This window comes from Ostrinia furnacalis, unplaced genomic scaffold (assembly GCF_004193835.3).
Source record: "Ostrinia furnacalis isolate ACB-3 unplaced genomic scaffold, ASM419383v2 OfSCF5710, whole genome shotgun sequence".
Classification (NCBI taxonomy): Eukaryota; Metazoa; Arthropoda; class Insecta; order Lepidoptera; family Crambidae; genus Ostrinia; species Ostrinia furnacalis.
The window spans coordinates 1-25,089 of NW_021135949.1; the positions used below are offsets into that span (position 1 = coordinate 1).

The window sequence follows — 25,089 nt, forward strand, 5'->3', positions numbered from 1 at the left end:
TTAGAAGTTGATTTATTTATTTTCGTGTCTAATTTTTGTCCCTTGTGCATAGACAGGGGTGATTCATAGATTACGATAGGCTATAGTCTGGTCTGTGAGCACACTCACTTCGGGCGCCCGTCGCACAGTCGCGACAGCAATATAATTACGCGCGAGCGATAAGGATGGGTAGCTTGGGGTCATTGGACAAAATTCTGCGTGCTCACAGACAGGGCTTTAGTCAAAGAAGAAGTAGTTAGAGAGAAATGCTTGCAAAACAATTTTTGACTTCTTACCTTTGTTTGGACTAGTTAGGACTAGGTAAAAATATCAAAATTCCCTGTTCGTAGCCCTTGAGCCAGCGTGGAAAGGAGAGTTTTTCAAAATAATGAACCTTGATGGTTGCTTGTAGCTTAATCAGCTTTTTTTGCTAATAGTGGACATGTATTTAGACCGCATAGTATCCGAGATAAAAAAACCGACAAATGGGACGTTCAAACTCCTTTTTAAATTCATCATCATTATCATCATCATTTCAGCCATAGGACGTCCACTGCTGAACATAGGCCTCTCCCAATTCCATGTTGATCGATTGGTAGCGGCCTACGTCCAGCGCTTCCCTGCTACCTTTATGATGTCCTCGATCCACCTTGTGGGTGGACGTCTCACGCTGCGTTTTCCGGTACGCGGCCTTCACTCCAGAACCTTGCTGCCCCATCGACCGTCAGTTTTGCGTATAGTACGCCCTGCCCATTGCCACTTCAGCTTGCTAATCCGTCGGGCTATGTCAGCGACTTTAGTTCGTTTACGGATCTCCTTATTTCTGATTCAATCTCGAAAATAAACACCGAGCATAGCTTTTTAAATTACTTACATCCGTCTCCCAAAGCCAGAGCCGACAGCATCAAGAACGGTGCAGTTTTGCCAACGAACTCGTACATCAGGCCTCCGAATGGGGGGCCGATGAGCACTCCCAACGCCAGGCCTCCGAGAGCTATGCCCATCGCGTTTCCTCGCTCCTGTAGATGAAAGAGTTGGGGCTGGTGTAAAGAAAATCGTTTTAAAACTTGGAAAATCGATTGAATCCACGACCTTTCCTTTGCTGGGTGGGTGTGACTGTTATACATACATAGCTTATACATTAAATAAAACTTGAAAAAATCGAACTGGGACTCGAACCCACGACCTTCCACTTGCCGGTTTTAATAACGATAAAAGTCAAGATTTTAGCCCCACCGGATAGATTTTCCCAATGAAAAATTACCGAGGCAATAAATATTTTCCAACTACTTAAAAATCCTGTTTGTGAAGGACAATCCTAGACTCACCTTATCGTCAGGGTATCTTTCAGCCAGCATGCCCATTCCAGAAACGGAGGAGCAAGAGGAACCAATGCCTTGGAGAGCTCTGGCCACGAACAGCACACCATAAGAACGACCGAAGGCGAAGACTATGGAAAAACAGATTATTTTAGTATAAACTTCAAATTCTTAGCGACCAGACACTTGAGACACTATCAACGGGACTATTCCCATCTCTTATTCCCACCGCTGCAACTCCTGTGTAGCCAGGATCTACAGCTTGACCGCCAATAAAACCCAACCAATGAAGGTCAAGTTTGTCCCGGGGGAAAGTTTAACTCGCAGACCCGCAACAACGGCAAAATTCTTTAGTGGTCCAGACAAGACATCAATGTTCTGGCAATGACATTCCAAATCCCAAAAAAATTTCACCCTCAGTATAATAGAAATTAGAGAAACCTAGTTTCTGGAGTGCAGGCCAGGTTGCAGGAAGCCACTGAATGCAGGTCGCTGCTAGCCGGTCAATTTGAAAGTCATTGAGGGAGGCCTATGTCCAGCCGTGGACGTCCTCTGGCTGAAATGATTAATTAATATCTTGTGTGATGTCGGCAGACTTACTCAAAGTAGACAGGAACATCAGGATGAAACCGGTGAACATGGGGATGCTGTAGCCGATTCTGAAAAGAACGGATGGTTTTAACTTAATTCAAATTCAAATTCAAATTTTTTATTGCATATTAAGATACAACGAGTTTATGCCCGACCAGGAACATAAAAACCCTCGCCATGTTGCGGAAAACTAATGGTACTAATTTCTTTTAATGGCAACAGTAACTGAAAACTTCATTGACATGTCACCTTGCATGTCAGTCTATTGCTGTCAAAGTGTAAACAAACTTTATTTTAAATGTGCGCAATTGATTTTGTGAATTAAATTGCTAAAATCTTTTTATAGTCGTGAAAGAAAAGTGGTTCACAATGTGTTAAAGTATTTGTCGAAGAGAAATACTAAGGGCTCGGACAATATTTTCATTGAATAATATTTCCGACAAAGGTTGTCAAATTGACTGACATGTTTATCGTATAGTACAGTCCACTATGAAAATTAGCTGTGGTTTGTTTCAACTACCTATTTTAAAAAATTTTGTCACTTTCTAAGTGTTGAATTTTATGGAATTGGGAAAGAAGTACCGAGTTTGAAGCGTTAATGAGCAGACATTGCAGTTAAATATTCAAGTTCTGAATTTGATTATTGATGAATAATAAAATAAATCCTACTAGCTCGATTGATGGTTTCATTTAATTTATTTAAACCAGGTTACCTATAATAATATTTTTTTGTTAATTTATGAAAATATCAAATTAGCCCGTAATCCTGAATCGTGATACATAAAGTTAGCCTATTAATTTAACACAGGTACGACTGTACTCAGTGTTGCACTATCAAATGCAATTGACGCGCCTCTATGCCAGGGTTTTCATGTTCCTGGTCAGTCTATACCTATGGGTAAGAGGTCCAACGAAGGGGTTGGCCAGTAGTTGCACGAGGGCCTTACTGGCGAACATGACGCCCACTGTTACGGTCTCGCGATCAGTAGAAATCAATAGAATTTCCATCGCCATCGCTATTGCGCACGCGTTGGTTTGGCCGAACATTCAAAGCAACCTATAGATTGTTTCGTCCACGAAGACGCGCCCCACCAATTTTTGGTCTCGGTCGCACGGGGTGCGGGGAATTTGATCCGAGCAATCCGAGCGTCATTATTGTAGATGTATAGTAGGGAATTTAGTGCAATGATTTGTATGGAGACCCCTCCACTTTGGTATAGAAGGCTCATTTTTGCAACAGTGGTTCTTTGGGTGCTCCTGAGTGGATTTCCGTCGGTAGACATCGGGAGCCCCCCCTGTGGTAGCAGGGGGAGGGGGGGCAAGTTTCCTTCCGCCGCACTTCACTTTAAGGCCCATATCTTCAAAACTATGTGTACTAGGGCAAGTGTGGTATCATTTTCGGATAATTAAAGGATGGCGAATTCATTTCTAGAACAACCTTTTTGCCTTTTCNACTTTTCCACGTTGGAAACTATAAACTTGACCGGTGGTGGCGCCCCCTGTCAATGTGTTTGGTGGGGCAGTTCAGTGTAGTTTATTTATATGAGCTTCATACGACATTCTAGTGGTTTTGACATACCAATATGAGGCAGATTCCAATGATGAGCAGTCCAGAGCAGGCGGCCAACCAGCGGCCCATCTTGTGGCCGAGAGGTCCGAAGAGGTTGGTTCCTAGATAAAAAAAGAAAACTAGTTACAGATAATTATAATTATTTCAATCATAATAAAAAAAAATCTTAACTATGTATGTATTAAACAAACTAAGGCTGAGTCGCACCATCTAACTTTAACGACAACCGGTGTTTTTTTTGTAATTAGTCAGATTTTTCACTTTGTTGAAGTTAAAATAAGATGGTGCAACCCAGCTTAAGTAACTACTTACACGTCAATTATGACAGAGAATAAAAGCCGTGAGGTAAGGTGAGAGGTCCCAATAGAATATCAAATCAAATCAAATCAATAAAGTCTCACCTAACAAAAATGCGAACATCAGCTCTCCCCTACCCGTCTGGCCAACGTCGAGAGTGCAGGCCAAATCCTTCATTTGCCTCTGGCATAAGAGAGGGTCCTGCTACTGCAATGAAGGCTAAATGACCTGATGATGACATGCCAACAGGTTGGCAGGTGAGACTGTTACTCACTGAGTCTGCTGACATTGACGGGCCTCCACTGTCGGCTTCCAGTTGCTTTTTCTGGCTTAGAGAGGGTCGTGCTCCTGCAATGAGGNCACTAATGAGATAGAAAATTAAACAAGCAAAACCTTATTTGTTAGCAAACGTCATATTTATTTAAATGTTAGCAGCACTGTTTCTTGCACTGTTATGTTGGCAGGTTTGACTCTTACAGTACCTACCTAGTGCAAGCGAAAACCGACACTAAGGTGACGAACCTTTTCATTCTGCAACTGTACTCCTAAATTACTTGCACATGTTTTTAAATTCTTTACTCGTCCTGCGTCCTCGTAAAAGCGATTAGGACAAACATGCGAACATCAGCCCCCCTAGACAAACTACTTTTTGATCGAATCGAAAATCGAATTCGTCAAAACTCCATACAAAAAAAGGCTTTTCGACCACTTTTCGACTGGTTTGCGATTAAAATTTGCACTTTTTCTAGACCCTCAGGCCTCCCTTACCCGTCTGGCCAACGTCGAGAGTGTAGGCCAAATCCTGCATTTGCTTCTGGCTTAAGAGAGGGTCCTGCTACTGCAATGAAGACTAACGCCCGTATTCACAAACATTACTATGAGGTCTCACAGTGCGCGTGCACGCTCAGGGCGACACACGAACCAATCACAGAGCTCTATTCAACGCTATGCGTTCGATTTGTTGCTTCACTTAAGCAAGCATCCTTTGTGAATACGCGCGTATGATGATGACATGCCAACAGGTTGGCAGGTGAGACTGTTACTCACTGCTGACATCGACGGGCTTCCACTGTCAGCTATCCAGTTGCTTTTTTCTGGCTTAGAGAGGGTCGTGCTCCTGCAATGAGGGCTATAGTTTTAGCGCTCACCAGTTAGCGCCACTGTAGAGTAAGGTCCTGTCACTTGCTAGTAGCGAAGACAGTGGCGCCAACTTGTGAGCGCTAAAGTGGTAGGAGGACTATCGCATTTGCACTCATCAAGATGGCGCCACTGTAGAGTAAGGTCCTGTCAATCGCCAGGGGTGCCAACTGTTAAGTATAAAAACGATAGCCCTCATTGAGACTAAATAACCGGACAATAGCTTACCAATCAGATAGCAGATGCTAGCGGGCAGGAAAGCCACTCCTTGCTGCCAGCGACGGGCCTCCATGGTGTCAGCCATCCAGATGGGGAGACTGGGCTCCAGCATTGCAATGCCGACGTTGGCGAACGTGATTGCTCCTGAGGAGAACAGAACAAAAAAGGGAGGTCAAAACTTTTCTGCGTCTTTTCACCCGAACGCTAAAAGGAGGTTTACTTAAATTTTTTCGAGTGTATAATGTTATGTAAGTATGTTTATAGTAGGTATATTTCCTTGTCATGCTCTAAAGCCTAAACGTAAAGTAAATTCATCAATCCCAAATTCCCAATGTCACCCACTACTAGACTGGACAAAGGTCTCTTTTTCTTCCGCATCCAGGCGCTTCCCGCGACCTTCACCACTTCACGTTTTTCAGTTCGTGGTGCGGGACTATTCCCACCTCTCCTTCCCACCGCTGCAACTCCTGTGTAGGCACTAGCCAGGGTCTACAGCTTGACCGCCAATAAAAACCCAACCAGTAAAGGTCAAGTTTGTCCCGGGGGAAAGCTAAACTGTCATTGGACAGGCAACGAAATTAATCAGAAGAACATAGTAGGACAGGAGGAGTTCGAAGTCGTGTAAACTTAAGTTAAGGTCACTAGTACTCCAGTTCGTGATAGCCACTTGAGAACTTTTCTGTGCCAGCCATCTTAACGACCAGAATAGATATCTACCCACAACTCCTAGTCTTACCAGCAGCGACGAGGATGTAAGGGTCGCAGACCAGCTCCTTAAGAGAAGGCGGATCCGACTCTTGGCGGACCACGCCCGGCTGCAGGATCATCAGTTGAAGCACTGGAGAGTAGACAAACATAATTAAGAAAACTGAATAATATTTATTTTCGTATCAAAGTTTTGTCCTTTGTGGATTGACAGAGGTGATTCATAGATTACGATAGGCTATAGTCTGGTCTGTGAGCACACTCACTGCGGGCACCCGTCGCACAGTCGCGACAGCCATATAATTACGCGCGAGCGATAAGGATGGGTAGCTTGGGGTCATTGGACAAAATTCTACGTGCTCACAGACAGGGCTTTAGTCAAAGAAGAAGTAGTTAGAGAGAAATGGTTGGAACACAATTTTAGACTACGTGCCTTTGTTTGGACTTAGGACTAGGTAAACATATCAAAAGTCCCCGTTCGTAGCCCTTGAGCCAGCGTGGAAATAAATTTTTCAAATAATAAACCTTGATGTTTGCTTGTAGCTTAATCAGCTTTTTTTGCTAATAATGGACATGTCTTTTAGAACGCATAGTTTCCGAGATAAAAGCGAAAAACCGATAAAGACGTACAAACACTTTTTTAAATTCATCATCATTAACATCATCATTTCAGCCATAGGACGTCCACTGCTGAACATAGGCCTCCCCCATTTCCATGTTGATCGATTGGTAGCGGTCTGCGTCCAGCGCCTTCCTGCTACCTTTAATGTCGTCGTTCCACCTTGTGGGTGGACGTCCCACGCTGCGTTTTCCGGTACGCGGCCTCCATTCCAGAACCTTGCTGCCCCATCGGCCGTCAGTTCTGCGTACTATGTGCCCTGCCCATAGCCACTTCAGCTTGCTAATCCATCGGGCTATGTCAGCGACTTTAGTTCGTTTACGGATCTCCTCATTTCTGATTCGATCTCGAAAAGAAACACCGAGCATAGCTTTTTAAATTACTTACATCCATCTCCCAAAGCTAGAGCCGACAGCATCAAAAACGGTGCAGTTTTCCCAACGAATTCGTACATCAGGCCTCCGAATGGGGGGCCGATGAGCACTCCCAACGCCAGACCTCCGAGAGCTATCCCCATTGCGTTACCACGCTCCTGTGGATGCAAGAGTTTATAGTTAGAACTAGTCATGGATTTCGTTTTAAACCTTGGGAAAAAATATTGTCTTATGCTAGATTTGAATTCATGTTCAAGTAGCAAAAATTATCTTGAGAAGTAGGCGAAACAAATCCACTGTCAAGATTAAAAAAACTTAACCAAAGCCATCTAGCGGTAAGCAGTTTGTTTCTGTGCACGTATGTGATACTGGGCGTATAGAACCAACACAATGAACTGCCACCCGTGACATTGACAGCGGGGCGCCACCGTCAATACCGGATCGCTGGTTACGATTTTTGCCATGAGCTGTAAAGTTGAACGATGGTGGCGACCCCCTGTCAATGAGTTTGGTGGGGACAGTTCAGTGTATCATCTATAGGATAGTTCGGCGGATAGAATTGGGGGCGAATTATACAATAGGTGTACCATCATAGCTTAGTTTTAACAGTCGCCTTGCAAACTAAAGGTCAAGATTCTAGTCCCCTCTGATAGATTTTCACAATGAAAAATTACCGAGGCAATAAATGTTTTCCAACGATACTTAAAAATCCTGTATGTGAAGGACGATCCTAGACTCACCTTATCGTCAGGGTATCTTTCAGCCAACATTCCCATCCCGGACACGGAGGAGCAGGAGGAACCAATGCCTTGGAGTGCTCTGGCCACGAACAGCACACCATAGGAACGGCCGAACGCGAAGACTGTGGAAAAACAGCTTATGTTAGTAAAAACTTCAAATTCTTAGCGACCAGACACTTGAGACACTATCAACGGGACTATTCCCATCTCTTGTTCCCACCGCTGCAACTCCTGTGTAGCCAGGATCTACAGCTTGACCGCCAATAAAACCCAACCAGTGAAGGCCAAGTTTGTCCCGGGGGAAAGTTTAACTCGCAGACCCGCAACAACGGCGAAATTCTTTAGTGGTCCAGACAAAAGAATCAATGTTCTGGCAATGACATTCCAAATCCCAAAAAAATTTCACCCTCAGTATAATAGAAATTAGAGAAACCTAGTTTCTGGAGTGCAGGCCAGGTTGCAGGAAGCCACTGAATGCAGGTCGCTGCTAGCCGGTCAATTTGAAAGTCATTGGGGGAGGCCTATGTCCAGCCGTGGACGTCCTCTGGCTGAAATGATTAATTAATATCTTGTGTTATGTCGGCAGACTTACTCAAGGTAGACAGGAACATCAGGATGAAACCGGTGAACATGGGGATGCTGTAGCCGATTCTGAAAAGAATGGATGGTTTTAACTTACAAAACAATATGGTCAAGAGGTACAACGAGCTGAAAGTACCTTGCTAAAGAGGTACGACGAGTTAGAGCAACCAATGGTTAAGAGGTACAACGAGTTTTGTTAGTGTAGGTTAGTTACCTAACTATACTCGTTGTACCTGTTTCTCAGAGGTATGAGTGACGAGCTAAGTTACCTATGGTTAAGAGGTACAACGAGCTGAAGTTACCATAGTTAAAAGGTACGTCGAGTTAAAACGAGCTGAAGCGACCTATTAGTAAGAGGTACAACGAGTTTACCTATGGGTAAGAGGTCCAACGAAGGGGTTGGCCAGTAGTTGCACGAGGGCCTTACTGGCGAACATGACGCCCACTGTTACGGTCTCGCGATCAGTAGAAATCAATAGAATTTCCATCGCCATCGCTATTGCGCACGCGTTGGTTTGGCCGAACATTCAAAGCAACCTATAGATTGTTTCGTCCACGAAGACGCGCCCCACCAATTTTTGGTCTCGGTCGCGCGGGGTGCGGGGAATTTGATCCGAGCAATCCGAGCGTCATTATTGTAGATGTATGAGTGCACTCATGGATGATTTAGCGTGTACCGATAACACTCAAGCATTATTGGAAGAATGGTGGGGCGCATCTTCGTGGATGAAACAAACTGTAGTTAAGAGATATGAGTTTACCTATGAGTTAGAGGTCCGACGAAGGGATTGGCCAGCAGTTGCACGAGCGCCTTGCTGGCGAACATGACGCCCACTGCTACCGTTTCGTGGATCAGCTCTTGGTGTCTGGCCTCTTTCTCGGCTGTGATGTTGACTGGAAGAAGAAAAAGTCGTTAGTTTTATGGAAACAGCCTTTTCAGAATCAGTTTTAAGGTGCTATTTTGAATCGGGGTGCGTAAGCAGCTGCTAGCACATGAAAATCCTTCGTTTCAGGTAAATGACGTCCACTGCTGGACAAAGGCCTCCCCCAAGGATCTCCATAATGGCTAGTCCTGCGCTGCCCGCATCCAGATCTTTCCGTGACCTTCACCAGATCGTCGGTCCACCTAATGGGAGGCCTGCCCACGCTACTTCTTCCGGCCCGTGCACACGAAAATCACAATATCTTATTGCAGCTTACTATTCTGATGTATTTTGTAGTTTCATAAAATCCATTTAGTTGTTTCTACGTGCAAGAGACACATCTTCACAAACTTTAGCATTTAAATTATTATTAACTACCTAGTAGGATAAAACCATGCATTGTAGATATCGTAAGAGGCAACCAAGGAAGAAATATGTGAACATCAGGCCTCCCCAATGTGGAAAGCCTTGGAGGAGGCCTTTGTCCAGCAGTGGACGTCATTTGGCTGAAACGAACGAACGAAGGCCTCCCCAAAGGCCGGTATGGGGAGTGTAGGCCAAATGCTTAACACCTTTGCTGCGGCAGTAACTTTCTAATACTTTCCATTCCTTCGGTACAAGGTCAATAAACCTGNAGTCGGTCCACCTAATGGGAGGCCTGCCCACGCTACGTCTTCCGGCCCGTGCACACGAAAATCACAATATCTTATTGCAGCTTACTATTCTGATGTATTTTGTAGTTTCATAAAATCCATTTAGTTGTTTCTACGTGCAAGAAATACATCTTCACAAACTTTGGCATTTAAAATTTTAATAATATTAGTAGGATAAAATCATGCATTGTAGATATCGTAAAACGCAACCAAGGAAGAAATAATGTGAACATCAGGCCTCCCCAAATGCTTAATTGCCTCTGGAATATTAGTATCTTCCTCCAGTAGTTGAGACTCTGAATGACTTGATAATTGATCGCAATAGCATTCGGGCGACAGCTGAGTGAAGTCTTGCGAATATGCAAACTATAAGGGTTCCGTTTTTTGCTATTTGGCTACGGAACCCTAAAAAGCACTGAAGTATACGCGAATACTTGGCTACTACACACATCACAATAGCGCGAATCTTCGGGTTAACACGATGTATGTGGCCCAGGAGTTACCTTGAGTGACATTTTCCAGTGGCGGGTAGGTGACGTTTCTCTCACAGGGGCAGAACGGCGTAGGCGGCGGTGGGGGGGTGGTGATCTCATCCAGTGACATAGAGAGGGGCGCGTCGGGATGGCGGATGTCGTAGAGAAACTCCGGGATGATGGGCACTGTGGACAAAATACTTGATCAATATCTGTTCATCTACTTGGGAGCTATAGCGCATATCCTTGCTGTGATAACATACATTTTTCTTTGTAGTAAGTTAAATAATCCGGCTCGAAGGACCAATAAAAATACTATTTCGGCAAAAAATCGTTAAGGCACAAGTATAGTTTTCACAATAACATGTAGGTATATCAAATATTGTTTGACACCTAGAGAAAAACATAGTTTTTACCCAGATTCTTGGAAGAGATACGAGTAAACACTTTTTGTGATAGACCGAAATTCACGCTGCAACTCCTGTGTAGCCAGGATCTACAGCTTGACCGCCATAACCCAACCAGTGAAGGTCAAGTTTGTCCCGGGGGAAAGTTAAACTGTCATTGGACTCGCAACGAAATTGATCAGAAGAACATAAGAGAAGTTCGAAGTTAAGCTTCGACTTACCTCCATTGCTACATAGAGTTAGGTGTGGTAGTTTTTCTACTTTATTTGTTACAAAAATGGCCTATTCTACTGGCACGAATAATACCTATCTTTCACAATAAACCACATAGTAAGAAGGTAAGTAGCCATACAATTTTACGACAGCATCCCGACTAAGATTGTAAAAATTGGATAAGTGCGAGCGCAACGCATGTAGTGTTCCGTATTATTTTTCTAAGCTCTATTGCCCGTATTCTCAAAATTACTATGAGGTCTCACAGTGCGCGTGGACGCACAGGGTGACACACGAACCAATCAAAGAGCTCTATTCGACGTTGTGCGTTCGATTTGCTGCTTCACATAAAGCAAGCATCGTTTGTGAATACGGGGTATGACATCTTGATTTTATTTTAATTGTGCAGTTATTTTTATCATGTGAAGACTGAACCTGGCTGGTCGTCCGCCCCATTATTACGCGTTAGATTATAATCAATGGACGTCATATTTAAAAATAAATACGAAATTTTTTTTTCAGAAAGATAAACTTTTCAAAAAGTTCGCCTTTCAGAAAGTTATGTTTTAAAATAACTAACTTAGGTTTTAAAAAATTTGGGTGTTCAAAATTTTGCGTTTCAAAAATCAGGTTTTCAGAAAGGTTTGCATAAAGTTTGGTTTCCTAAAGTTAGGTTAAAATTTTTGGTCACTTTACTAAAGCTTTTTGAAAGTTAGTTTTTAAACACATGTCATGTAGTTTATTCATGAAATTCGTGTGACGTATCCACTAATAACGTCTTTCAAAGAACCCTAAACATAAAGTATAAAAGTTGACACAATGTAGGTATTATAACATCTTTGAACGTGGTAAGTAGTAGTAAACGAGGTTATAAACTAAGCTACTTCCAATGAAATTTCTTGTATTTTGGTGTTTTAACGGCAATAGGATTTAGTACAAGACTATTCCCACTTCTCGTTCTCACCGCTGCATGGATCCAGGCTTTATTACTGACAAAAATTCAGCCAATGAAGGCCGAGTTTCCCGATCGCGTGGCAGGCCATCTTCAGACTGCGCTGGACTGATCAAGTGAAGTCCACAGTGGGAAACTGCGTATCTATCAGCACCAAAACGGGTCTATCTATTCCCACCTCTCGTTCCCACCGCTGCGACTCCTGTGTAGCCAGGATCTACAGCTTGACCGCCATAAAAACCCAACCAATGAAGGTCAAGTTTGTCCCGGGGAAAGTTAAACTGTCATTGGACCCGCAATAAAATTAATCAGAAGAACATAGGAGGAGTTCGAAATTAATGTTCGACTTATAGCGAGTAGGTAGCGACCGCCCACGACTTTATAAAATTGGACCCCGTTTTACATCTTTAGAGATGGAATTTCGTAAAATCCGTTCTTAGCGGATGTCTACACCCTATAAGGAACCTACCTACCAAATTGCAAGTTTGTAGGTGTTACAGTTTCTGAAATAGAAATAGAAATATTTATTTGTCTTTGAATAGAATACAGAAGGTCGAAAATAACAAAATATGAACACCTAACCAGACATCAACAAAAGCTTGAGCATGCAAATATATCGAAGAAATATTAATATTACTTATTATATGTACCTATCACTTTTTGCTGACTCTTCCCCATAGCTTAAAAATTCTTGGAGAGAGTAGAATAATCGCGCGACAAGCCACTTTTGCAATATGGTCTTTAACTGATTAAAGGACAGTTATTTAATATCTTGAGGAAGCTTATTATATATTTGGACACACGTGCAGAAACAGTTTTTTTGGATACGAGTACTTTTTGGGATGAACTCAAGGACAAGTCTATTGCAATTCCTAGTATTACGTCGTGGGAAAACGTCTTTGGCTTTTTTGAGATTTCTTGATTACTTAATCAGTGAGTGGTATTATTTCGCATTTATGAAGATTCGATTTGAGTTTCTGATTGTGTCAATCATTATATTGAATTAAGAACCTCTTTTATTGTTATAGGTTAAAAAGGTTACATTATCGTCCCGCATCTCCAAACCTATCATATTATAGGTATTTCAAAGCATTATATCCCTTATCTTCACGAGTCGTTGCCCATGCGGGTCGGCAGTTACGAACATAGGAGGTCTTACCCTACAGTAATTAGTGGGACAATAATTAAGCGTGGTCATTATGGAATCAGAGCGGGAAGGACGTCATTTTAGTTATAAATCCAAGTACAGTAAAGTATACAATATAAATCGAATTGTCACTCACTCACTCACTCATCACAAAATCTCAGAAACTACAAGCGCTAGGAGTCTCAAATTTTGCAAGTTCCTTTTAGAACGTAGGTGCTCACTAAGATGGGATTTTGCAAAATTCCACCCCGAAGTAAAACGGGGTTTAGCGTACGAACGAAGTCGCGGGCGGTTGCTAGTCTCGTTTTTATTAGAATGATCACTCGTTCGTTACACCCTGTATGTTTGTACTGAAAAGAGTTTTCCATAAATTCTTATTACAAAACGGCAAGTTTATGAATTAAAAATTTTAATCTATACCTACTTCTATGTATAACTACTAATATTATAAATGCGAAAGTAACTCTGTCTGTCTGTCGCTTGCTTTCACGCCTAAACCACTGAAGCGATTTTGATGAAATTTGGCATGGAGATAGTTTGAGTCCCGGGAAAGGACATAGGAGGTTTTTATCCCGGTTTTTGAAACAGGGACGCGCGCGATAAAGTTTTTCTGTGACAGACAAAACCGCGAAGCCGCGGGCGGAAAGCTAGTAATTTATAACTTCACCTCCCTTTAACCACTGTAAATCTATATTTAGCCAATATGCGTATCCAATAATTTTCCTCGCAATAAATCAATTTGCTTCGTCCACTTCGCGCCATCGCGGAATGAGCTGTCAAACGCAGACACACTCAAGCGGCCATGTTTGCGCGGGAACGCCATATTGGATTGGTTGGGCCACAGATTAATAATGTACAGAAGTTTTTATTTTAGACTTTTGGACTGGAAAATGTGAACATTTTTGGAACTTAAAGTTTAAAGGATAGAGAAGCTATCGTAAGCAAAATTCTTGCTCTAAGTTGGAAAGAATTAATACTAAAGTTCGCTGAACAGAGCGTCACAACTTTACTAAAATCATCAAAAATCATCTATTATCTCTAAAGATTTTTGATCTATTATTCTTGGTTAAGCAGATGTACGTAAAAAATTGTTTATTCCCAATTAGTTTTGTCTGCAGGTTGAAAACTATTTGGTTTCCACCTCTCTGTGGTCATTCTTAATGTCTCTGGACGACAAGCCTTGACACTTCTCCGTCGAACATAACGCATCGCTTCGCAATCTTGCGAGTGGAAAAACGCATTGTTATCGCCCGCAAATCGCATTATCTTCTAATCATAACGCACAACGCATTTCCGCAAAACGCATTCGCATCCAACTCCGAATTGCCCGTGACCTGAACCCCCTGCAAGGGAATCGGGACTATTCCCACCTCTCGTTCCCACCACTGCAACTACTGTGTAGCCAGGATCTACAGCTTGACCGCCACANCCTGGTTTCGCACTCAACGTGTTAATTGCCTCTGGAATATTAGAATCTTCTTAGGGATGTTATGGATATGTAGTTTCGGTTATGGATACGGTTACCGATATAGGAATAAGATGATACCGGTTTCGGTTACGGTTACGGATATTTTTTTTATTTCGGATATCCGAAAGTTTCGGTTACGGTTACGGATACTGTGCTCTAGATTGCAATTTGCAATAGTTGTCCAACACGGTTCATTCATGGCCGCACACTTTACATCGATTAAAAAGTACCTAAATAAAAAATAAAAATTGATACTAGATGGCATTATAAAGGTAAATCAGGCTGTTATGCCTTTACATAATTATAATGCTATACAAAACACAATTTAAACTGCTTACATCCGAAACTTTTGAATGGGTTACGGTTACGGTTTCGGATATTTTTTTATTTCGGATATCCGAAAGTTTCGGTTACCTTACGGATATCCATAACATCCCTGAATCTTCTTCAGTAGTGGAGACTCTGAATGACTTGATAATTCTCTATTACACCTGAGCCCATCGCAATAGCATTCGGGCGACAGCTGAGTGAAGTCTTGCGAATATGCAAACTATAAGGGTTTCGTTTTTTGCCATTTGGCTACGGAACCCTAAAAAGCGCCGAAGTGTACGCGAATATTTGGACACACATAACGATAGCGCGAATGTTCGGGTTACTGCGATGTATGTGGCCTAGGGGTTACCTTGAGTGACATTTTCCAGTGGCGGGTAGGTGACGTTTCTCTCACAGGGGCAGAACGGTGTAGGCGGCGGTGGGGGGGTGGTGATCTCATCCAGTGACATAGAGAGGGGCGCGTCGGGGTGGCGGATGTCGTAGAGAAACTCCGGGATGATGGGCACTGTGGACAAAAACTTGATCAAAATCCGTTTATCCGTTTAGCGCATAATAGAGAATAGAGAGCTGGTAGAGAATGACTTATGGCATTAAGCTCGCTTTTTTGTACTGAACATTGTTGTGTGTGCAATTAAGTCTTTAAATTAAATAAATAATAATCCTTGCTAACGTACCTACCGATAGCATCAATTTTTTTTCCATCGTCTTGAGTTAGTAATCCGGCTCGAAGGACCATTAAAAAGAGTACGAAAGGGAATGAGTAAGGAACCTATTTCTACCTTTTTACATAAAATACGCTTACGTCGGTATTCACAAACGATGCTTGCTTAGTGAAGCAGCAAATCGAGCGCAAAGCGTTGAATAGAGCTCTGTGATTGGTTCGTGTGTCACCCTGTGCGTCCACGAACACTGGAAGACCTTATAGTAATGTTTGTCAATACGGGCGTTAGTCGCTGTTTAGTATTCTTGTGTGAGTTAAAAACATTAAATTGTTTTGTAGTTCTTGGAACGGATGCGCGACGAACGAAACCGTGGGCAAAGGCTAGTGGCTACATAGACAGTTATAGATCGTCCACGAAAACGCGCCCCACCCTTATTCCGCTAATGTTTGAATGTTATCGGTACACGCTAAATCATCCATGAGTGCACACGTACACTACAATAATGACGCTCGGATTGCTCGGACCCCGCGCCCCGCGCGACTTAGACCAAAAACTCGTGGGGCGCGTCTTTGTGGATGAAACGCTCTATTAGGTGTCGACGTTTTTTACATTAATTATCATCATCATCATCGCAGCATAATTAGGACGTCCACTGCTGAAAATAGGCCTCCCCCAATGCTTTCCATGTTGCCCGGTTGGTAGCGGCCTGCGTCCAGCGCCTTCCTGCTACCTTTATGATGTCGTCGGTCCACCTTGTTTTTTACTTTATTTGTTAGAAAAATGGCCTACTTATTCTACTGGCACGAATAATACCTATCTTTGACAATAAACCACATAGTAAGAAGGCAAGTAGCCATACAATTTTACGACAGCATCCCGACTAAGATTGTAAAAATTGGGCAAGTGCGAGCGAAATGCCTGTAAAGGGTTCCGTGGATTTTTATTGCATCAAAATAATAAGATGATGTTGTATTGAAAAGTTTACTCTATGGAGTCTTGATTTAAAAGTCATAAGAGTGGTTTATTTTATGCAAATAGGCTTTTAAAAGGCGCTTTTACACGTCCCAGTATCACTTTAACTCCACCCAGGGCCGCCGCAAGCGGGCGTGCAAGGCGTGCACCGCACGCGGGCGGCACGCCCAGGGGGGCGGCAAATCGGGCGCTCAGAGCTTCCGAGAAGAGAAGCTCAGGGCGCTCAGAACAGCTGGGATCACGCAGCTGTTCCCGTCTGACGGAGGAGATGGTGTGTGCAATGCAGGCAGGGGCACCCCCACACTATCAGCCGCTGACCATCACCGTGGAGGGGAATCAGGAAGCGATCATATTGTCCCCTCCTCTGACCCCTCCGAGTGAGGGCGCGTTTGGTTCGTCCTCGTGCTCTCGCTCCGAGGACTCATTTTGCAACATGACGTTTTCGCAGAAGGAGGCTATGGCCGCCCAGGCCTCATTACTGTCCAGCATTGCTTTGATGAATGCTAGCCAGCACGAGGTCCCGGCCCAGCGCCTCGAGCCCACGCCGCACACACTGCGAGGGTATCGTGCGCCTCGTCCTCCAAGCCACGCGGCGGACCACCTCTCTTCTCGAGCGGGCCTCTCGACTTCTGTCGAGGATGTCAACCCATATGGGAGCCCCGTAAAGCGCAATGCTTTTCAAAATGCTGGCGTAAAGGAGCCGCCATTTGGCTCTCGAACCCCCCCACGATAAAGCATCCGCGGCCTTAAGCAGGCGCTATGACAGTATGGCAAAATGAGGGTCAAACTGACACCGGCTATCCACTATCAGGCCCAGACAATTGCTCTGAACCTTAACTTCTATCCTGACTCCATCCACGGTAAAATAATATGGGCGTTAGGAGAAACACTCCAGTCTCCAGATGCGCTTGGCAATTTAAGTGCTGCAATCCCTCCCTCAGGCTGTGACGAGTGTCACCTGCATAGCTGATAACATCTACGCCCGGGAGGAGGGCGCCGCTTTGTACCCAGTCATATCCGATGTTGAGTTAGCTGGACGGCCTTCCTTGCGCAGCAGGCATAGTTGTCCGGCCTAGGCAGGCAAAGAAGGGCCCCCTCTACAGCTGAGTTGACACTGCGGGAATCTATCATGGATGGTAGAGCGAAAGAGGCAAACTGGTTCGGGAAGAGCGCTCGCAAAACCTTGTCTAGCAGAGCCTGCTCTTTAGCCAGTGGAGGACCAATAGGCTGTAGTTGGTTTCTAGAATAAAATCTCCCACAGTTAGTATCGTAGTCCAAACTTGCGAGCATTTCTGCCCTCGCTCGGTCTTTGGCGGCTCCGATTTCATAAAGGCAAGCCATACGACGGGTCTCGTGAACGTCTACGCCAACTACGCACTCGAACTACGCACTGCGAACGCAGCTCAGCTAGTTCAGCCGACCACCAGTAGACAGCACGACAAGGTGTGCGGTAGCGTGATCGAGGCATGTTCACATCACACACCTCAATTAACGATTTTCTTAATTGGATGGCCGCCATATCACCGTCCGTGACTATCGCATACGAATGCAGCCTCCTTGGCCATCTCCCGATCAAAGCGGGTAAGCGCCCATCGGGTAAGGGAGAGGAAATATGCGGGTCGCTCCCGCACCCTTCATTGCTCCAGTGCGGTTAGAGCGGGAGTAGCACACGAAACGTCCACCACTAACCCTCCCTGCTATCGCACACTCGTGTGCACTCGAAAATTTTCTCCCTTGTATAACTTTTTATCTACGCGACGTACAGAATAAATAAAAATACTTAAACAATTAAAATTTTATCGTCTTTATACTTCTCAAAGACATTTTTCTCATATAGTCAACTATTGAAGCGTTAAATGTAAAAAATAATTAATGTTCGGCCCTTTAACTCAAGATGGTGACTAACGCTCTGACCTCTCGAGTTCGAAAACATACTTTTTTAATAACTAGCCCATACATAAAAATATACTTAATACAAATTAAAACATTTTACTTTCCATCTTTTGCAGGAAAAAAATACCTATTGATTGGACTATTGTTTAAGAAAATATGTCATAGCATGAAAAATGAGGAAACATCAATTAAATTAGTCTTTTTTTTGACAAAACTCAGTAAGTAGGTAGTCGTAGGGCGGCATAATCGGTTTTGCACGCGGGCGACGAAACAGCTAGCGGCGGGCCTGACTCCACCACTGCTTCGGGACAATAAATGGGCCAGTGCTGAGAAGAAGCAGCGCAAGAAACTCACACCCGTATTCACAAACGATGCTTGCTGTGTGAAGCAGCAAATAGAACGCAGAGCATTGAATAGAGCTCTGTGATTGATTCGTGTGTCACCCTGTGCGTCCACGCGCACTGTGAGACCTCATACTAATGTTTGTGAATACGGGCGTATGTCACGATAAAGTCAAAAGGCTTTATGACAATACATATTTTAACTTATTTTTCTTTACAATAAATAATTTGGATATGTCTGTCCCCAACTGAAATATTGCTCACAGGCATTACTCTGTCACAGGTTTGTGAGCCCGTCTGGCCAGCGTGGGGAGTGTAGACCAAATCCTCCATTTGCCTCTGGTATATTAGAGGGTCGTGCTCCTGCAATGGAGACTCGGCTGAACCATTTAAGAACCTAGTAAGGGACACTTTTGCAGATTTTCGTTTTTTGTCATAAATCACCTTAGAATTAAGGTCTCCACAGGATGTGAAGACAGAAATCGCTCTATTACACTTAACACCGGAGAAACGCGTTGCTAAAAACCTAGTAAGTCCAATTCAAATCTGCAAAAACCATTATCAAAACCTAGCAAGAGGTAAAATGCTACTGTAATTTAAATATTATTTCGAGTTCTGTTGGCTGACACTCGATAACCATATCAAAATCTGGGGACTACATGAGTACTGATTCATATTCGATTTTGATTTTGATTTTAACGAGGCACTTTTGTCAAAAAAATAATTTTTATTGTTAGTAAAGAGCATAAAACTTGCAATTTTCAACTAAAAATATTATTTTATTCCATAAAGTATACTTTAGTAACTAATCTTTAAGGCCATGATTTCCCAAATTGTCGATATTTGACCGATTTTGTTTGCAGATAGCTTCTAAATGAAAAGATATTTTAGCAAACAAAAAATTGTACGAGTAAGTTAATGTCTTTAACTAGGGCGACAACTTTTCCAAAACACGATATTGCATAGTTTGTCCGATAAAAAAAAATCCCAAAGAAGTACGTCGACGGCTTTTGTGTTTTACTCTCATATATTCATTTTTAACATTTTACACTTAAAATANAAACAAAGGTTTAAAACCTTTAAGAAAAAGATTATGCACCACGGACAATAAATTAAATTAAGGGGGCCTATCTTATGAGCAATTAGCAACTACCTGCCAACAACAAGGGAATCCCTGCAAGGGAAGTGAAACTCTTCGATCCGTCTTCGTTCCGGAGTGTCCCGGTGACAGCGGTGGTCGAGCTGGCTGAAGGGAGATCCGGCTCGAAGGACCACAAACTATGGTATGGCGTGTAAATAGCCACAACAGGCATTTCCCGACGTAAAAAAAAAGTTAACTGCTGTCAAGAAGTTAAAATAAAAAATGGCGGAAGGAAAATTATAAAAGCAGAATAAACAATTTGTCCCAGCTTGTCCCGAGTACCAACTTTCACCATATTAAACCTAATAATTGTTTTAGAAAGTTGGCGCTTGGCTAAATTGGATCATAGCGGAGTCGCGCGCAGGCTGAATCTGATTTGCGACTAGTGTTGGGACAAGGACGAAGGATGTATCGATAAATTGGGCCATTTTGTCGGAACTCGCGACTGAAATTGCAGGTACCTAGGATGTATCGATAAACTGGGTGGTTTTGCTCAAGCCCGCCAACCGAAATTAGGGATTTTGCTTTTCTGTTACTTTTCTGTGGTCACTAGAATAATCCTAATGATAGCCATTATTCGTTATTAACTTATTAACAACAAAGAAAAAAGGACAACTAACAGCGAGAAATATGACCAAAATTAAAGCCAAATAATAATTTTAATGTAGAAAAATGATTGTGTGACGTGGTTGCTTGGATAAATTATGATTTTTGGAGTTGGTGCCATCAAAATTATGTACCTTCGTCGACCTTGGCAGGGTAACACTGACTACAAAAATATCAATAATGGTATTGTTTAGATTATAATGCGTTTTAGGGCCCACCAGTTGGCCCCACTGAGGAGTAAGGTCCTGTCCAGTATTGTCAACTGCAGTAAAGGTCATAGAGATTTGTGATTTGTCAACTCGGAAAGAGATCAACACCGTATTGCCTTACGCGAGCTATTAATCGCGTGCGGGTGAGCGTTGCAGTATGGAGTTTCATACAAAGAACACTGACCGCCTCGAGTTGATATGGTTACGATCCCTTTCCGGGTTGATAAAATGTTAATGTGTTACGTAGTTTAGGTATAAAAACGAGAGCCCTCATTATTTTTTATTTTCCAGTGCACTTTTTTTTTTGTAATTTTAATTTTTATCGACAACAAACCCTTTCCCATCCCTAACCAGCGGCGTCTTTGATGAACAAGCTAAGTGAATTTCGCTTTGATCTCGCCGGGAAATTGCCCGGCTTCCGACCGGGCCGAGTGCAACCGTGGGTTGACCCGGATTTTTTAAAATTCTAATTCCCATTGTTACATGGGTTAAGAAACGCATAGTTTTACATACGTGGGAAAAGGCATGAAAATAGAATGTTAATTTTATCAATCTACTTATATCTATAAAGCGAAAGGTCACTGACTGACTGATTTACTCACTCATCACGAAATCTCACAAACTACAAGCGCTTAGGAGTCTCAAATTTTGCTTGGGGGTTCCTTTTAGAACGTAGGTGCTCACTAAGACGGGATTTTGCAAAATTCAACCCCTAAAGAGGGTAAAACGGGATCCACGCGTTCGAAGCCGTGGGCGGCCGCTAGTAATACAGCTGAAGAATTTGTTTGTTTGTTTGCTTGAACACGCTAATCTCAGGAACTTCTGGTCCGATTTGAAAAAATATTTTTTGGTCGATAGCCCATTTATCAAGGAAGGTTTTCATCACCCTACAGCTAATAGAGACCAAGCCGTAAAAAAAATGTTGCAAAAACGGGAAATAAAATAATAATATAATAACAATGTATTTTCACGCGTACTAAGACGCGGGCACAGCAGAGGGCTGAGTGTGAGTTTAAACGTCAAACGTCCTCACTACTACACACTAGTGAGCGCGTTAGAAAATGACATTAAATGTATGACGGATGGTACAGCGCCCCAAGCGGAAACGTTCAAGAACTAAAATTTTCATACATTTTTAACGCGCTCACCACTTAGTGAGGACATTTGATGTATACTTACACTCAGCCCACTGGTGATGTTATAATATTTCTTGTCTTTTTATTTAGTCGGTTGAAAAGACATTCTCTCGCAAATTCTCAGTACAAAAGCTCTTGTTTGCTAGTAGCTTTCAAAGAGTATTTCAGGACTTCATAACATTGTGGCTTCATAAATATTTGCGGTTACCAAAAGGTTTTGTAAGAATAAATTATTAAGCTGAAACTTGGTGAAATAACTCTTTTATTTACCTCTTGTCTTTGACTTTGCCCGTGGGTTTTATATTTTACTAGCGGCCACCCGCGACTTCGTACGCGTGGATCCCGTTTTACCCCCTTATGGGTGGAGTTTCGTAAAATCCTTTCTTAGCGGAAGCCTACGTCATAACATCTACCTGCATGCCTTTCAGCCCGATCCGTCCAGTGGTTTGGGCTGTGCGTTGATAGATCACTATGTCAGTCAGTCACTCAGTCACTTTTGAGTTATTTACATTTAGATGTGCCGTTTTTGAGAAAAGTGCTAAAATATCTGTCACTGTCATCCGATTAAACCAAACTTCAAAATAGATAATAGTTGAATACCGCGGAGGCAACGATCGAATACACATAAAAACGAAATAGACACAAAACCAGGCGATTAACACATGAATACGAAAACGGGACTATTCCCACCTCTCGTTCCCACCGCTGCAACTCGTGTATAGCCAGGATCTACAGCTTGACCGCCATAAACTTAACCAATGAAGGTCAAGTTTGTCCCGAGGGAAAGTTGAACTGTCATTGGACCCGCAACGAAATTAATCAGAAGAACATATTATAGAGTTCGAAATTAAGGTTCGACTTCCCTCCATTGCAAAGCAGATACGAAAAGTGACTCCAGCGATCAAATTGATTGCAAGTCGTTGAAGTTTTGTTACGTGAATAAGGCCACTGATACGCAAGAAACTATGGCCCCATAGCAGGGATGTTATGGATATCCCTAACCGTAACCGAAACTTTCGGATATCCGAAAAAAAAAATATCCGAAACCGTAACCATAACCGATTCAAAAGTTTCGGATAGTTTCGGATGTAGGCAGTTTAAATTGTTTTTTTGATTTATATACCTTTATAATGCTATTTAGTATCAATTTTAATTTTTTTATTACTTTTTATTCGATGTATAGTTTGCGGCCATGAATGAACCGTGTTGGACAACTATTGCAAAATGCGTTCTAAAGCACAGATATCCGTAACCGAAACTTTCGGATATCCGAAATAAAAAAATATCCGTAACCGTAATCGAAACCGGTATTATTATTCCTATATCCGTAACCGTATCCATAACCGAAACTACATATCCATATCCCTACCCCAAAGCAACATAATGTCGATCGATGACAGAATCCTTCCAACACTTCACCTGCCCCTGGAACCGAATGTCAATGAGCACTTAACTGATTGTACCGCCATCTTGGAATACAGGGTGGTACTTGGCGACAGGAATAGAGGCCACTTGTTCTCATTATAGGCAAATGAGGGCTTGTCAAATCTTAAATAATGAATGGAATGAACTCAAAAAGACAGTTTTTAGAACTTATTTTATCAATTAAATGAGAATTCAATTGTTCAACGTGCAAAATGCTGGTGAATTTCTGACATCGAAATGTCAAATTGCGTATTCTCAAGAATTACTGGCCTAATTTAAAAAAAATATTTTTGTGTTGGATAGTCCATAATCATCATCATCATCATCATCATCATTTCAGCCATAGGACGTCCACTGCTGAACATAGGCCTCCCCCAATGCTTTCCATGTTGATCTATTGGTAGCGGCCTGCGTCCAGCGCTTCCCTGCTACCTTTACGATGTCGTCGGTCCACCTTGTAGGTGGACATCCCACGCTGCGTTTTCCGGTACGCGGCCTCCATTCCAGAACCTTTCTGCCCCATCGGCCGTCAAATCTGCGTACTATGTGCCCTGCCCATTGCCACTTCAGTTTGCTAATCCGTCGGGCTATGCCATCGACTTTGGTTTGTTTACGGATCTCCTCATTTCTGATTCGATCTCGCAAAGAAACACCAAGCATAGCCCTCTCCATAGCTCGCTGTGCAACCATAATGATATCGAGAAAAGCTATAGGCTTTTTTTTTTTATTTATCGAGAAAGGCAGCAAGCATGATGCTAAGACCTACAGGAGAACAGCATCAATGTTTTTTTTTTCAAAAACGGGAAAGATTTCAAACTATTTTCAAGCGTGCGAAGCCGCGGGCACAGTCATAATCTATTAAAATAGTCTATCAAAGCACACAATTTTAGCTAAAATCTTTTAAGACAAAGCAAAGATAGATTCCCCCGTGAAATATAGCCGACCGTAATGAATTACAATGAAGCACTCTTCTGATTGCCACCTCCGATATACAGGGTGTTTGTGAGCGGTTTATAGATAAAGACGGAGAGAGGTTGATTCATTTGAGCCTGTTCTTGGGACTTGATAAGGGTTATACTTAGTTTAGTAGACGATATTATAATAGTGTTATGCCCGTTTTCACCATCAATCCCTAATTTTTAAGTGACCTTACCATAGGGGTACACATAACCAGAATTTTGTTTTCAAAGGGGCCACTAAAAAATTAGGGATTGATAGTGAAAACGGGCTAGTCTATAAAATTAAGGAATCGTTTAGCGCAAAAGTTAACGGCTGGACCGATTCGGTATGTTTTTCAAATCTACGCTGAAGGCTGGTGGATCCCACAAAACTGAACTGTCGTGTGAACACACATTAATAAAATTTGTGTTTTATTCAAATTACAAATTCGAATAGATCAGTTTCTTCGCGGGACACTCCGTGGGAACAACACATGAGTCTGGATTCCGTGTGGTAGAGTGAATCGGCGTTCCAATTATTAGAATTATGAATCACAGTTGGGGACACCCCAAGGCTCTATTTTAGGTCCGCAACTATATCATGTTGATAAAAATGATCTATTGACCAGTTTTGGTGGCTTGCAGGAGACAGTGGAAACTAAATGACCTGATGGTTTACTCACCGACGGTGGTGAGCAGCATATTGTCCAGTAGAAGCGCGATGGCAACGATGACAAGCACCAGTTTCCGCGACTCACGCATGGCGGCGATGCGCGCGCGCCAGCCGTAGCCGTCCGATGCTACGCCCATGGTGCCTGTTGTTGGGGACCTGGGGAAGAATAAGGCTTTATAGATAAATCTATACTTACTAATAATAAGCTGAAGAGTTTGTTTGTTTGAACTCAGGAACTACTGGCCCGATTTGAGAAAATATGTTAGTGTTGTATATGTATACTCTATTTTTTTCAGGAATGATTTAGGCTATACAGGGTGTTAGGTAAATGGGTATAATGAGCCGACTCTAGCTCATGTTAACATATGCATATAAATGGTATAGACAAGTCA

The 25,089-nt window shown here is 42.7% G+C and overlaps 2 protein-coding genes across 2 annotated transcripts; both read right to left on the minus strand.

Moving 5' to 3' along the window:
• Positions 1–853: 853 nt before the first annotated feature.
• Positions 854–2,862, minus strand: LOC114361437 (synaptic vesicular amine transporter-like; the record flags this gene model as incomplete). Its single annotated transcript, XM_028316455.1, has 4 exons — positions 2,782–2,862; positions 1,899–1,957; positions 1,308–1,429; positions 854–998 (listed from the first exon to the last, which is right to left on the minus strand). Coding segments are annotated over exons 1-4 (391 nt in total), but the record flags the coding sequence as incomplete, so codon positions are not given.
• A 588-nt stretch (positions 2,863–3,450) lies between these two features.
• LOC114361438 (synaptic vesicular amine transporter-like) lies at positions 3,451–24,847 on the minus strand. The gene is made up of 9 exons (XM_028316456.1): positions 24,708–24,847; positions 15,051–15,206; positions 8,894–9,026; positions 8,143–8,201; positions 7,551–7,672; positions 6,824–6,968; positions 5,849–5,950; positions 5,122–5,256; positions 3,451–3,560 (listed from the first exon to the last, which is right to left on the minus strand). The coding sequence occupies exons 1-9, from the start codon at positions 24,832–24,834 to the stop codon at positions 3,451–3,453; spliced, it is 1,089 nt and encodes a 362-aa protein (XP_028172257.1). The 5' UTR covers positions 24,835–24,847.
• Positions 24,848–25,089: the final 242 nt, after the last annotated feature.